This window comes from Aulonocara stuartgranti (genome assembly GCF_965226115.1).
Source record: "Aulonocara stuartgranti genome assembly, chromosome: 10".
Classification (NCBI taxonomy): domain Eukaryota; kingdom Metazoa; phylum Chordata; class Actinopteri; order Cichliformes; family Cichlidae; genus Aulonocara; species Aulonocara stuartgranti.
Genome location: NC_138946.1, coordinates 30734621 through 30750322, shown reverse-complemented (window position 1 = coordinate 30750322; position 15702 = coordinate 30734621). Strand labels below are relative to the sequence as shown.

The 15702-nt window shown below is 37.1% G+C and overlaps 1 protein-coding gene across 5 annotated transcripts in view; it reads left to right on the top strand.

The window, feature by feature from the left end:
• The window catches only part of LOC309715786 (protein turtle homolog B-like), a 148266-nt gene extending 136780 nt beyond the window's left edge, over positions 1-11486 (top strand). For 4 of the 5 annotated variants that reach the window (XM_082549185.1, XM_082549183.1, XM_082549184.1 and 1 more), the window contains 2 exons: positions 1730-1857; positions 3096-11486. In XM_082549185.1, coding sequence (XP_082405311.1) covers positions 1730-1857; positions 3096-3310 — 343 coding nt within the window. In that variant the 3' untranslated portion in view covers positions 3311-11486. Of the gene's footprint in view, positions 1-1729; positions 1858-3095 lie in introns of those variants that run through there. The other variant, XM_082549186.1, reaches the window with a different exon arrangement.
• The last annotated feature ends 4216 nt before the right edge of the window (positions 11487-15702 follow it).

Here is a 15702-nt window from a genome sequence, read left to right as displayed (position 1 = left end):
GACACATTCTGCCATTTCTAAATAACAGATGCTTATACTGTACGACCCCAATTGAAAATATTTTGAAGGCAATAAAATATTTTGTAAGATTGGCGTTGTGATGTCACCTGAAGCTGTGTGTCCACTGGGAGGAATAGTTGACAACTGTGTTTTCTTGTGGTTGTTTTTGTTTTTGCTTTAAAAATGAAGCAGACAGTGCTGTTGCATGTTCTTGGCAGTGATGAAATTGTTGCGCGTTTAAACTTCGGAGCTCAAAGTAATTTAAAATGTATTTTAGCTTTTAATAAAATTGCACTAGATTCCTAGAAAGTTTTTAAGAGCTATAGCGTAACGATAGCCACGACCAGCACTTCCCACGAGCATCTCTATATAAATTAGGACAAAATCCTGGTGGACACATGGCCCTAATCCTCTACATAAAGCATCTGTAGAGAGCATGAATCAATTCATCTCCTGTAAGTATACAATTGCACTTGTAAGTGGACTGCAGAACAGTTCTCACTGCCATGTGACACAAGTGCCCTGCCAAAGCAGCTTCTGCACTTCTTTTTCTTCTAAAGAACCAATGTTTTATAAAAGTGGGGCAACCAGGGAGGGTTGAGGTTCCCCTTAATCTTTGAGTTACCTGCCCAATGAAGTGCTTTTGAATGTATTCCCCTTTAAAGTCGTGTTCCATGTGCAAACTGCCATGCATGCTATCGCTAAATATTGCTCTTCCGTTTCAAAACAGAAACAATTATATGGATAAATTCTTGTTACATTTGTTGTCCTGGTGCTTCGCTTTTCTTTGGCTTATTTTTCATTATGTGACTGTTCCCAAGTAGTCATTTTCCCCTCCCGCCATCTCTCCCCCTGTCAGCATGGTGAAGCCCATTGTAGACAGTATCCATGTCTATGAACACATATTGATGATGCTTTGTTGCTCAGCTGTGATTCTTCCCCTCTACTAACAGCATTCGGTTTCTCTCTGCAGCCACGGTGGGAAGATGGCCTCTCTGTAAAGCATATTGTTTTCTGTGCCTTGAGAGAATTAAGCGCGTGCTTGTGGCAGAAATCTGGGGGCTGCCTTGTCACATGTGCCTCTGTGAATGGGAGGGAAGTGATGAACAGCTGCGAAAAATGTACTTCACGCCAAGGAAACATTTGTATCTGTTATTTTCAGAGAGAAATGCCTTACTAATTAGAGTAAACATTCAAATCTGCAGACTTATGAATTGGAAAGAGCATTTAGTAATCTTCATTTTGGAAACAGTTCCTCTGAAACCAACAGTGCAAGTCTTTTTAAGTGGAACTTTTCTCACTGACCTAATCTAGCCAATGGGATCAATAGATAGCTTCAGGAGTTGTGAAATACTCTGTTTTTCTTTGGATGAAAATTGTTTGGATCAATTTGAGCAAAATATCTTCAATGCCCCAGAAATTTCAAGGTGCATAATACTTAATGAAATCTGGATTTTATTTAGTGAAAAAATTTCATAGTAAATCCAGATGATGTATAAGGTTATAGTAGTCATAATCACATGGTTTTCTTATTGCAAAGCTTGGGTAAGCCTCAATAGGTGTCTCACATTGATCCTTTGGCAATGTGCTGCACCTCTTGCTTAGCACGAGCAGTGCTGTTCTGAGATTGTGTGGGTTGTGTTGCGCTCCGTAGTGCAGAAATACAGTTCACTGACCACGTTTAGCCTGGAGTTACCCCTTTTTTCCTCTTTCTCTCTTCTTTATTCAGAAAACGTCGAGGTGCGCAGAGTGCCCTTTCAGGGTCTGAGAGGATCGATGCACTGAGATACCAACGTATTAAAAAGGCCAAGAAGATGACTATGAACAACAATAACTCCAAGACCAGAAAGAAAGCAGGTGTGAACCACCATTAAATATTTGTTCTCATTTTCTCCACTGTTGAGGTCTCTATAGTGAAATGACCTGCTGCCATTTTCAGAAGATTGTCAAGCATGGCATTTTGAAGCTCATCACCAGCTGGCATTTGGTCAGGAGCCTTTCCTGTCACATTCCAGCATCATTTTAATGTGCAGGGCAGTGCGTTAGAATACCACCTTAAAGGAGAAAGTGTAACACCCCCCCTCCAAAAATCATGAAACATTACCCCAGACAACACAAGGTCCTTAAAAATGAATTTTCTTCTTAAACTAAACTTGTAGACTTTTGACAAATGGAGGTGTTGGGAGTGTTTCCGAGTCCAAACACTCCCAAAAGCAAACAGTGAGGCATCACTGAAAACAAATTACATCCTGTTCCGTCAGATGTTGCAATCAAGATCTGCTTTTTATGAAAAGTGGGACTCAAGTGGTTGAGAAGTATGCTAGCTTATTGCTTGACCACTCGAGTTCCCTAAAAATTCAAATATTTTAACAAAAACAGAGTACAGCACAGTAATAGAGTTGAATGTTGAAGATGAAAATATATGCACCAAAAAGCCAACTGACATATCATAATTTACATTATATGGAAAAGAGTACTGGGACACCCACACATTAAACATGAGAGCTCTTTGCTTCTAGAAACTGCTGCAGTTTTTGTGCTGATGTTAATGCCAGAGGTTTGGAGTTACTGCACAGCAGAGAGTTGGTGACGTTTATGCAACAAGCTCAAAGTGTCATCTTAGGGAGCATTCTCATTGCTAGAGCCTCCTTAGCTTAGAATAGTGTAAGTCCAAACAGCATAGCATAAAATGCTTACACTGTAATAAAAAAAGGCAGGCTTTTGACCGTGTTATATGATCTGACTTAGCAGCACTTATGGCCTGGCATACGTTGTGCATGAACTTACAGGTTGTATATGGAGATATATTTTAGTTTTTAATGTTTAGTTTAAATGAGGTATAACAGATGCAGGTATAGTGGATTTTGTCGTCATTGTAAAAGTAAAAATCACTGTTTCCAGTTATTAAAATTAACTGACTGCCTGCTGGCTCAAGATTCATACTATATTACAGAAAAACTGGACTTGTGGGTGCTTCATGGAGTTGATCTACTCCTGCCCAGAAGCAAAGCATCATTTCAGGGAAAGTGTCGGAACAGCATTTCCACCTTGAGTTCTGGTGGCTATGACCTGGCTGTTCGTCTCTTTGCCTCCAGGTGTCTCCACCTCTCAGACCCAGCAGGCCTACACCTCTCAGGTACTCCAGCCCGAAGAAGCTCTCTACCTCCGCAAAAAGAAGAAACGGCCCATTCTCCATGACCCATATATTCGCTTTTCTGCTCTGCTTTACCGTCGTCCAATTCAGGAGGACCAGAAAGCTATTTTGGCTAGCATGGACAACACAGACCTAGACCATGCCACCCTCCTCTGAAAGTCACAGCTGTGCAATACAGCTCCCCTTTCCAAAATGACACTGCACTAGCTACGTCTCAGCTGAAAGAAAAAAGAATACTTTCACTAGAATTGTCGCAGTTTATTACCTACAAAGGGGAGTGGCACAAAATTTCAGCATTCAGATTTGGTTTATTCCACAGCTGCACCCCTTGGTCAGTTTAGTTTGCATTAGTAAGCATTCTGCTGTGTTCATGAATTAACCTTGACAAGTCTCAATTTCTTCAAAAAAAAGCAGATTAAGAGAATTATTATCAGAAGCCACACATATGTTTTTGTTTAAAAAAAAATCAGATTAATGCCATCTTTGATTGGAATTGTGGTTTTGAGGCATTTCCTCCCCCAAATTTTGGATTATTTGACGTCCTGCTTTGGAGACCCAAAGGCACAGCAATCTTCTGTTCTTACATCAAGTAGTATTCCATTTAAAAAAATGTTTAGAGCTCTAAAGATTTAAGTGATAACTGACACATTTGTCCAAAATTTTACTCCAGTGCAAAATCATTAACTAGAATAAATACAGCCAACCATTTTGCTGATTTTCGTAACGACTATTTTCCTACTCCAGTCTTCATATTCTTAATTTTAACATTCCCTCCAGCCTCGGGTCCTGTTTCTTGTGCTGAGCCAATCCTCTCTCCCCATCCTGCGGGTCTCCGTTTACAGCACCTTCTATAAGAACCTCTCTCCGCCAGCAGCATCTCTTATCTGCCGAGAAACTCGCCTCACAAATATGGGTGTTCTCACTTCCTACCAAGTATACCTCAGAGCACAGGACACGAGACCACACAACCACCTGGATCAGCCAGGACAACAAACTAGCCTTTTTACTCATCTTTTCATTATTGTTGCTTTTTTTATGTACCTGTTTTTATATTTGTTTCCAACTGTGCAAACACTGAACACATAGTTTTATCTGTTCAAGAAAGATTCACATCTTTACTCATCAGCTTTTTTCTGCTCTGTGCTGAATGAGCAGGAAAAGGGCTTGTGGTAAAAGGAAACAGAAACATTACCTTTAGCTTTACTGTACTCGGCCTAATCTTCACTCTGTGTAGTTTTTCACTGACAGATGGGAACCAAACAGGTCTCGTCTTCATTCCACATAATATTACAAAAAATCTGGCACCCTCAAATGTGGCTTTTTAATAACAAAAAATATTGTGATTTCTATTTAGTTTTTTATGAAGTTATACAGTTGCTCCAATTATTTTTAATTTTAATTTTAATTCCAGCTTTTTACATCTCAGAACGGTTTGCACTGGAGCAAAATCTTGTCCACGTCCTGTCTCTTCCTTTACATTTCACTTCTTCTACTTTAGTTAGCATAGAGGGCTGCAAATCCACTTCTGAAATTTATGCCAAAACAATTCAGTGAACAGAAAGAAACAACTTTAGGGATTTTGTGCCATTTCAGATACATATATATATATATATATATATGTATCATTTACGTGTATGTATATATATATATACATACACGTGTGTGTGTGTGTGTGTGTGTGTGTGTGTGTATACTTACAATTTTGCTTCATATTTATTTAGGAGGGCATAAAACACTGGCTTTATTTGGCCTTAATCTTTGCCTGTTTCATTTGTGTCAAACTTTATTTAATGTTTGTTTTTTATTTGTGTTTTTTATATCTGCTTCTTTTGTCCGGTTTCTATTTATGTGCTTGTCATTTGTTGAGACTCCATCTATGCTCCAAGAAAACGCTGTGTGGCACTGAAGGTCACACACAGTGAGCCGAATGTTTTTGCTGTATTTTCACAGATTGGTTCAAATATTGATTCCACAGATTGAGAAGTGTGTTTGACATGTGATGGATTTGCTGGATGCTACGCAGCTACACGGTTCATTTTTTTAATGATTGGATGAGTAACAAAAGTGCCATAACATCAGAAACTCAGCTATATTACACAGTACACATGCTGCTTCTTGTTAAATGGTAAATGGCCTGCATTTGTATAGCGCTTTTCTAGTCCATAGGACCCCAAAGTGCTTTACACTACATTCAGTCATTCACCCATTCACACACTGGCAATGGCAAGCTACATTGTAGCCACAGCTGCCCTGGGGCGCACTGATAGAGGCGAGGCTGCCGGACACAGGCGCCACCGGGCCCTCTGACCACCACCAGTAGGCAAACATGGGGTTAGTATCTTGCCCAAGGATATTTGACATGCAGCCAGGATGCAGCCTGGGATCGAACCACCGACCTTCTGATTAGCGGCTGACCTGCTCTGCCACCTGAGCTACAGCCACCCTTGTTACATTATGGAATCCGCAGATGAGGGGTGTGTACGTTAAAACAACAACAAAAAAATCCAATCAAGCTTTTGTCGTGTGTGGATTTTTATCAATAGAAGGTGTATTCACTTGTAGGTGTCATGGTGACATGTTGCAATATGAGAACAATGGAGGTTGATTAATATGACAGTGGTGATGTGCATCTTAATCTATTTATTTCTTTATTTCTTGTGATTTTGAGCTGCTAATCCCAGCAGTCTTCTAAAATCAGACATTTTTTCAGTGACTACATTTACTTGCTTGTATAAGATATTTCCACAATAAATGCTTTCATAAAGAGCAATTTTAGATAGGCCTTCTGTAATGCAGGAGCAATTCTGGAATAGATGTGATTCTTTTTTTCATTTAGATCTATGTAATAAAACGGCTGCTGTAACTAAATCTTCTGAGTGCGTTTGTAATACATGAATAAACAAGCTAAAAGAAAAGAAAACATATAACAGAAGAGTCCTGACTTGACAGACGTTATACAAAAAAGAAAAAAGTAGAGAAGCTCCAGATAATGCACTTATTGTGGAAATAACTATGTTAATTCATACAACTTTAACCACATTTTCCACTTCCAAAGCCCAATAATAAGAGTTTTAGTCAGAATAACTTGGCTTCACACCTCCTATAGAAATTACTGGTAACATTTTGTTAACAAGACCCACTCCAATCTGTAAATTCTGTGCTGCGTTTAGGGACAAGGTCAACAAAAGTGGAAATCCTGAATGTTGTTTTTTATATTCTTTATAAAGTACAAAGAGGGCCCACACACACAGGGACTCATCTGCATGTCACATATTCTTTTTGTCGCTGGTAGTAAGTTGCCAGCGGTCATTCCAGACTTAGGTAGTAACCTTCTAATGAGTTTAGCATGCCTTCAGTCGATCACTGGTATCCTCCACACTCATTGGCAGATGCTTCAGTGTCTCATCTTGAAGCTGCAAAATGTTTAACGTGGGTCCCGCCCACTTCATGTCTTGCTGAATGTTACTGGTTTTCTGTGGTGACTGGTTGCCACATCGTTGCTAGTTGCTACACGTCTGGATGCCCCTTAAGGCACGATCTTAAGGCTAAATAGCTATCTCCTCATATCTCCTCAGAGGTGATGTAGTAGTGATGGCAAACAGAAGTTCGTGAGATGCTGGGGAATCCATGAGTGATGCATCCATAAATGACTGCAAATACCACTTCCATTTCCAAAATGTGAGCAGGCTTTTGGTGCGAGTGGTGATTGGTTTCAGAATCCTGTTGAAAGAAGAACAGGGAAGTCTTCTTCCATGAAGCCCCTGTCTGAGGCATCGCAAGATTTGAAAAGCTGTATTTTGACAACAATTCAAAGGTTTAATTTGCTTTGTGCCTGTTAAATACACCACAGTTTATTTCATTTCAGCAGACCTTGGTGTGTGTGTGTGTGTCTCTCGGTGAGGGGAGGAAATATGGTGCTGTGGCAGTTTGTAGGCTGAAACAGAGAGGACTGAAACTGATTGCATGTAACACAGTGGATGAAGACCCAAGATGAATGCATAAAAAATAGCTATAATATCCTCAAAATTTGATATAGATTATTACAATTATATTTACAGTTCTAAGAAGAAACAAATGAATTAGGAGTAAAATAAATTTGTGATTGACTAAAATTGGCTTTTAAAATAATGGAATAGATTTTAGAATAGTCTTGCAGCTTCCTTTAAAGAGTTTATATCAAGGATTTAAAGGCACTTAATTTATCCAACAGGGGGCATCCTGCAACTTTCCTGTTTGCTTCACAACTTTGAAATGTCACAAATAATAAGTTAACAACCAGCTGATCCGAGCAAAGTCGGACAGAGCGTAAATCTGTAATCTGTGACTTATTGTGACTGTATAACAGATTATTTGTAATCTGTCATATTATCTCAGTAAGGACTCATAATTAACTACATATGACAAATGTTTGGAAAATCTGTTTACATTTCATATGTCTGAAAAAAGAAAACAGTCGGCTGATTTATTGAAATTTTAAAACACTTTTAAACAAATATCAATAACTGCCTTAAAAATCCTATATCAGTCGGGCTCTAGTTTAAATGCTTTTTAAGTTAAGCATTATTAATTAATGATCATTAATTAGTTAACTAATGCTATTAGGAGAATGTGAATTAACAGCCACTTTGACTTTATTTATAAAATGTTTATCTACAGTGTTTAATTTGCTGAAGTTAAACTAGGGATGGACTGTACTGGGCAATACCAGTTTGTAACCTGGCAGGCAACTGCTTAAAAATACCTTCAGAATAGAATAGAATAGAATAGAATAGCCCTTTATTGTTATTAGTATTAGTGACAGAGACCTCCAGAAGGAAAACCTCTTGAAGAACTGCAGATAGGACTAAAATGAAATATCAGGGTTTAAAAGATCAGCCGCATACATCCATAAACATTTCAGCATACTGTCCCCTAGGAGTCAAATATTTAATTAGATTCTGCAGAGGGTAATTTTAAAAAAGCACCTTTAAAACAAAACTGAGTTAATGTGATTGCTATCTTGTAATGTACATACTATACTGACATGTACCAGTATACTTAAATCTCTTAATGAATTATTTCTAAAATACATATATCTGAAAGCTCACTTTGCTAATTAACTAAATAGTCAACATATTGTTCTATGTTGTATTTATTTCACATCTGAAAAGAATTTTAAGTGAGCTAATGTATACAGAGGTTTCTATATTGAAATTAATTAGTCTATATATTGTAAAATGTAAAACCAGAAATTGCATATTTTAGTAATATTTGTCGATATGCATGCATGAATGAGAGCAATTTATATGTTTTCCCAATTTATGTCCATATGGAAATACACTTTAAGTAGATATAGCCAGTGTATATTTTTCAGTTTGAGAGTCAAGTCTCCCAAAGCACACACAGCAGGGTCTACTCAGTCCTCTGTATCACTTCTATAGTGGCCTGAGAACTTGATGAATATCGAGCTCATATTTCACTGACTTTGCATCTCATCCCCTACCAGTCAACCAGATTTCCACCCAGAACTTGTGTTGGAACAATGACAGCTACTTATTCAGCATGGGCAGGTTTAATACAGACTCACAGCTCTGACATCGCTGTTGTCTCAGACTTAGAATTACATCCCACTTTTCATCCACTGATTGCATGTAGAACACGCATTTGTGTTGAGTGCATTTTTGGTTTTTGTCTTGAATAACACTCTTTCCAGACTTATTTGAATGTATCTGGTATCAGTAGGGAATGGCATAGTGGTGCAGCAGTTAGCAGTGTCACCTCAAAGAATCTAGTCTTGTGTTTGAATCCACCCTGGGGCCTTTCTGTGCAGAGGTTGGTTGTATGGTGTCTCCATGGGTTCTCTCTGTCTGTGTTAGACCTGTGACAGATTAGCAACCTGTCATTGGTGTGGTTGACATACTATACTGACATGTATACTCAGCTGTGACAGGTGCAACAGGCTGCCTGTTCAAATACATGTAGATAAAGTCACAAGAACAGCTCTTTAGCTTAGCAACTGTAGTTGTACAACTGTGTGACTTTGCATCGTTTGATCACCAAAGGTTTTAATTAGACTTAGGTGAGTGAGGATAGCTGAGAAATCTTAAAATGACCGAGGGAAAGGTCATCTATCTTGACAAAAAATTACTGTTAGCCTCTTAACTTGTCCATGTAAATAGTGTGTATTGGCAGATATAGTCTGCATGGTATAAATGATTGAGTGATGCTGACAAAAACTGGGATTTGCAACAGTGGTCTTGGTTTTAAGATAGAAGCCACAATTAAAATCTTTAGCTGAACAATCAAAATCAAACTAACTGTAAAAAGCTGTTTACTTACTTTGGTGAATAATGCAACTCAGAGAGTGCAGCAGGCAAAAACATGTGCTGTGGGTTTGAGTAGTCAAGAGGATTTAAGACTTCAGAATTGTTTCTAGATGTCCTGCTAATTAGGACAGGTAGATGTACTACCTCGGTATGTCTTTGTAAGTGTGTGTTAGGCCATGTTACCTACATGTTACTAAGTCATGTTAGCTCTGTGGAGGTATATATTAAAAAAATCTGTATTTTTGCACATGGCCATCCCTACAGTTGTAATACACCGTTTCTCCATGACAAGCTGGAAGATTAAAACCTGCAACCACAATGTCAGAGCCAATATTATCATAGTTAACTAGATGTTAACAGTTAACCCTCTGCCTTTAAACACACTAGCTAGTTCGCAGCTTTGCTAACATAGATAAATCTACAATTATTACAAAGTAATTGTAAAAACTCTAGACATCAGAGATTAGCCAATATTACTTATCAATCCAACAGCAAGAAGGCGAGCTAAGTATCTGCCTGCAACCTTTCAGACTTTCCAACATTTATTATTTTTCAGTCTCTTACTCTCTCTCTTTTCCCTTCTATAAATGTCATGTTCTTTCACATTGCTGCTGCCATTGTTTCCATATTGAGAATACAAAGGTAGTTTTGTCCTCTAGCTAGGTGAAGACCCATTGGTGGTAGTGTGTTACATTATGTTATAAAGCATTACGCGACTTTCCCAGGACAGTTATGAGAGTCTGAAGCAGTTATTTTAAGGTGCAAAAGTTGCCTGACTGTTGCATCCAGAATACATATATGCAGAAATAAATATTTTAAAGAGAAAAATACTCATAGTTTGGCAATGAAAAAAGACATTACCAAATGTGCTATTACATTTTGTAATGTAAGAAAGATTGGTAGTGTATTTTTGCACTGAATGTGGCAGTAACATCTCTCAAAAATGAGATGAAATTTGATTAACAAAATAAATTCAAAATATCAATTTGTCTTATATTAGAGATATTCCATGTATTTTATTTTTTTTTATTATTTACATCATTTTCTTTTCTCTGTGTAGATCACAAACTGTACTTTGGACACACACACACACACACACACACACACACAAAACCCATGCTTGATTAGTGTGTCTTTGTGAAATCATGTATTACTCAGCTCACTATACTGCTCTACATTTTGAGCCAAATATGATGATTTGCAGTTGATGGTACTGAAGCAGGAATTTCACATTTTTTAAAATCACGCATTCAAAGACACTTTTTGAGGAAAATCTCAGTACTGTATCACTCAGTCCCTGAACTGAGGAGCACCTCTTTCAGTGACCAGTCATCATATTGTTGAAGATGTTCACATTTTTAAATGCTAAAGAGGATTTTACCCCATGTGCTAAATGAGAAAGAATACCTGGTGCTAATACATGCTGCACATGTTAAAGGAAAAATGTTTGTTTACTTACAAAATAGATTTAGTTGCTAAATGCACCCAGACTCATCTTTTTCCTCATTTTCATTATTTTTTATGAGCTCAAATTTTCAGTTTATATGTAAACACTGGCATCAGTCATTGTCAGTCATTATCACAGAGGTTGCTTTGATATTGCTTTAACATCATAGCTGTGAACTGCAAACTGTTACAGTGATGAAATCCATCATACATCACTACCCTGAAAAAACAGCTCACGTCTCTGCAAAGTCTTTTTAAACATTCATTATGGGGACTACAAGCCCATAAATAAATAACATAGTCATATTTGTTAAACACTTTTGAGTACAGTTTGTTGTTGAAAAAAAGGCATCCTTTGATTGAAGAAAGGATGTACAGTAATAATAGACATGCAAACAAAAGCTACTTAAAAGCCAGCAGCAGACAGCTGCAAGTAATACATATGCAGACGTATTACTTCAGCCTGGAGTAATGTATGAAACTACATTACAAACTAAAGTGCAGAAAACAGATCACAGTTTAAGAAAAAAGTTTGTTACTACCATGTAAATAATAACTGAAATTAACATCCGTTGTCTCACGCCCTCTCAACATAATATATATATATGTATATATATATATATATATATATATATATATATATATATATATATATATATATATATATATATATACATATATATATATATATATATATATATATATATATATATATATATATATATGCACATACATCATTGTTGTGTGTGTGTGCGTGTAGAAGAAACTACAATGCACATCGACTATATTGGCTGGGTGCGAACTGTAGTAGGGTATGCTTAGTGACACATTATAACATGATGTAACAGTGTCCATAACATACGTGAGTGATGGAAATGTTCTAAATCCTAGAAATTAGTTTAATAATAAAATAATATAGACAGTATTATATATATATATACACACATATATATATATATATAACACACGACTATCTATATTTGGGGACAGTACTTGTTTTCAGAATGTACAAGTCTATATTCTATTCTATTATTTTTATATCCATCTACTGCTTTATATTGTAGCGCTGCAGAATTGTACACAAAGTAGAGAATTATGTATGTTTAATTGTATACAAAACAAAGAGAATGGTGCACCACAATGTACTGTATATCTCATTGTCTATTACACAGAGAATCTCAGAGAAGGTTGCAGCGAGCTAGTTTTTATAGTAATGTACATTTGCAAATGTACCTGTTGAATTGTTTTTGCACCTTCCACACCCCACACTGCTTATGTATTCATTATGGAGAGGAGTATTGCTCTGTGTTAGGTTAACATCATTAGACCTTTTTTTAGACCTTTTTGGCTACTGCAGTTAAACATTTTTGAATCTACTTTGGCATGAAAGAATCGGTACGGTGCTCTCTTGCAATCTTCACACATTAGAGCACAGAGATCTAATTGTAGGTTATATTTATGGAATTCACAAACTGTGCAGACTGATAATATTTGACTGTGTATATGTGTATATTTCAGTATATGTGTAACAGAAGCAGTGCTTTGTGCTGCTGTTTTGGAACTGATGTAAGGGGGGCTCCAAATGTTTGATTTTTGTTGGAAACTGAAGCATGTGCAACTTACTGAACATTCTCCTGGATTTCGCACTCAAGTGGAGGTCGAGCATTGCAGCAGCTGCTAAAAGTTACTCCAGACATTCAGTTCACTGCTGTACATTGCCAAAAGAAAAGGACAAGAAACATGTCATATACATTCTGACAACTGGTGCTATTTAAAAACATCTGTGGTGCTTTTTTTTTTTAAAGTTAGGTATTTCCTTGCTTCAGAACAAAATGTAGCTACACAATCCTGTACTGTATTGCAATGTAGGTTGTTGTCTGGCCAGTCGTTTGTCCTGGTTCTCTTATATGTTCCAGGAGGTTTTCTTTGACTGCTGTTGTTTCAGGGAATACACAGATTCAATTGGAGAACATTTGGAGTGGCAAATTTGAAAGCAAGGAAATTTAATGGGTAATTCACTCAAAAACACATCATGATGATTTTTTTTAACTGATTTTTTTTTTGTGTGTGTGGAGACTTTAGAGTTGTTTAAAGTTTTCTGTATTTGTGGTTGCAAATTGTATCCACACATTGTGTTTGGTGCTGAGTAAACAAACAAGGTCACCGTGACTTTCAATAGTCATCAACATCATTTAAAATCCCTGGAGAAGCATTGTTTAAGATCAAAGAATCATGCTAACTCCCAGCAGGTGCTCTTTAATGCTAGGTGGTAGGTTAAACCGATGGGGTATAATTCAACTTACCCCAAAAATCCCCATGAGAGGAGCAGCCTGTAGCATCGCTATGTTTGAAGACCAGAAAAAGCATCTAAAAAGTGTTTCCTAAAGATGCTTTTTCAACCTACTCACATACTCCTTTGGCTCATTGTGTACTAAGTTCAAATATCACGTGAAACCTTTTGAAAACTTTCTTTCTTTCTCATCACAAAATGCAATACAATGTTTTATTTCTTTTAAACAGAACTGTGCTCATTGTCTTCTCTTAATTGTTCAGTCTTCCTGTGACATAAAGGAATGCTTTGAGTTACAGTGCATCTGGAAAACAACACAAACATAAGTGTGTTCATTGTTAATTACAGGAGTAGACAACTCAGTACCTCAAAATGTCTTTTCATGGAAATCTTTAGTCCAAATGTGTATTTCATCCATTTTTATGTTCCCCATCTCTGAGAAATCAGTCCTCGTGATGCTTTTTGATATTTGTTGGCACAAACACTAACAGGAATGTATGACTATTGTAATCACTGCTCACCTCCCCACTCTTCCTAAAAATTGAAGCTTTTAAAGCATCTAAATTGAACTGTCAATTTTTTGTATCTCAAATGTCTTGGTATGCTTGTTGTAGTTGTATATTCATAATGGTGTATATTACATCAGTTTTTATTTATTAAAATGTTTAAATTTTCTAACATGACTTTTGTGTTGCTGTTTTTTTTCCCCGTTTTTGTAAAATGGTACTCAGCATTTGATGTAAAAGAAAATGAAACTACAAACCAAATAAATGTAAACTTCATTCTTAGAGTGATGATTAAAGGAAAGGATTCCAGAAACTGCTGAGATTTCTGTAAATAAACAGACATAGTTTGAGAAAATACTGCTTTAAACTCCTAAGACCCAAACTCTTCCATGGCATGCATTTTTAATTTCTCTTTGATATTTGGGCATATTGGGACCTGATGAATGTAAAAACAATGAATCACCAGATTTTTTTTTTTACCTGATTTTTGTTCCTAAGAAAAATGAGATGAGGATATTCGTTTTAAATTTTGATGGAACAGTGGCAGTATGATGTCCTCGTAAGTGGATATCAGGCCCTTGTAGAGCAAAATTTAGTATTTTGGTCTAGACAACCCAAAATGTGATGTCCACATATGTGGACTCCAGGTCCTAGGAGGTTAATATTTTTGACATTTTGGCTATAAATTGCAGATTTCTTTGTAAAACACTACTTAAAAATGCATACATTACTTTTACGCTGATGATCATGCAACATGGCAGTTTTCAGTGACATTAATGGAAAGCAATTACAGTTGAAAGGGAACATTAGAGTAACTACACTTATACGTGCTACTATAGCCCATTGCCTTCAGAACTGCTGACATTACACAGTTTCTGCAGATTTGTGACTGTGGAGGCCATCTGAGTGCAGTGAACTCATTGTCATAGTCAAGAAAGCAATTTGATTTGAGCTTTGTGCCATGGTGCGCCATCCTGCTGCAAGCAGCCAGTAAAACAGTGGTGTGCAGTGGTCCTAAAAGGATGGACATGGTTGGTAGGATGTGTTATTTAATTACACAACCAGCAACAGTTTGAGCTACAGTCTGGATAGATTCATAATTTCATGTTGTCTACATCAAATTCTGACTTTCCCATCAGAATGTCACAGCAGAAATCCAGACTCATCAATCAGCATTTTCCCATCTTCTTGTTCCCAACTAAATTGTTGGTGAGGATGCAGACAACTTATACTGTACTCAGTTTTCTGTTCTTAGCTGATAAGAGTGTTTTTGCTATTATTGAAAATTAGCAACCCTACAGCTTGATATTCTCTTCTTTGTAAAAACAAACAAACAAACAACAACAATACCAACAAAAAAAACAGCAGCACAGGTAAGCATTTTTTTTTCAATATTTTATTTTAATTTTTCCAGCATAGAAAACCCCATCAACAAACAAATACAGCTCAAGAGTAGTGGCACTGTAAAGCGCTTTGGGTGCCTTGAAAAGCGCTATATAAATCCAATCCATTATTATTATTATAACAGGTAAGCATTTTAACTGTGCATCTAGAAAGCCCAGCCGTATAGGGGCACCACAAGCCAGTGTATTCTAATGCTGGTCCCAAGCCGTGATAAATAGGGAGGGTTGTAAATTTCTGGATCGGTTGGGGACTGAGTTATCAGCCTCGACTGCAAACCGGTCCTGCTGAACAACGTGTGCTCAGAATTCTGGGGGAACAAGAATAAACATCCCCACTTTTTTTCTTCCCACTGGCCCTAATCCTGTTCCGTAGGAGAGCACTGTAATCAGCATGTAAAAGTGCTGAATGCGGTCAGACTTCATCTTCTTAAATTCTCTCTAACATTTGCTCACTTTCCTCCATGGTGCAAACTTAGAAAAGAATGACAACTCACGTGACCCCACTGGTCACTACATCTGTGGTCACTGAGACATAAAAACGATATGTATCAAAACTGATTAATAAAGACAGAAAGAAAAGCGTGTACAAACTAAGGGA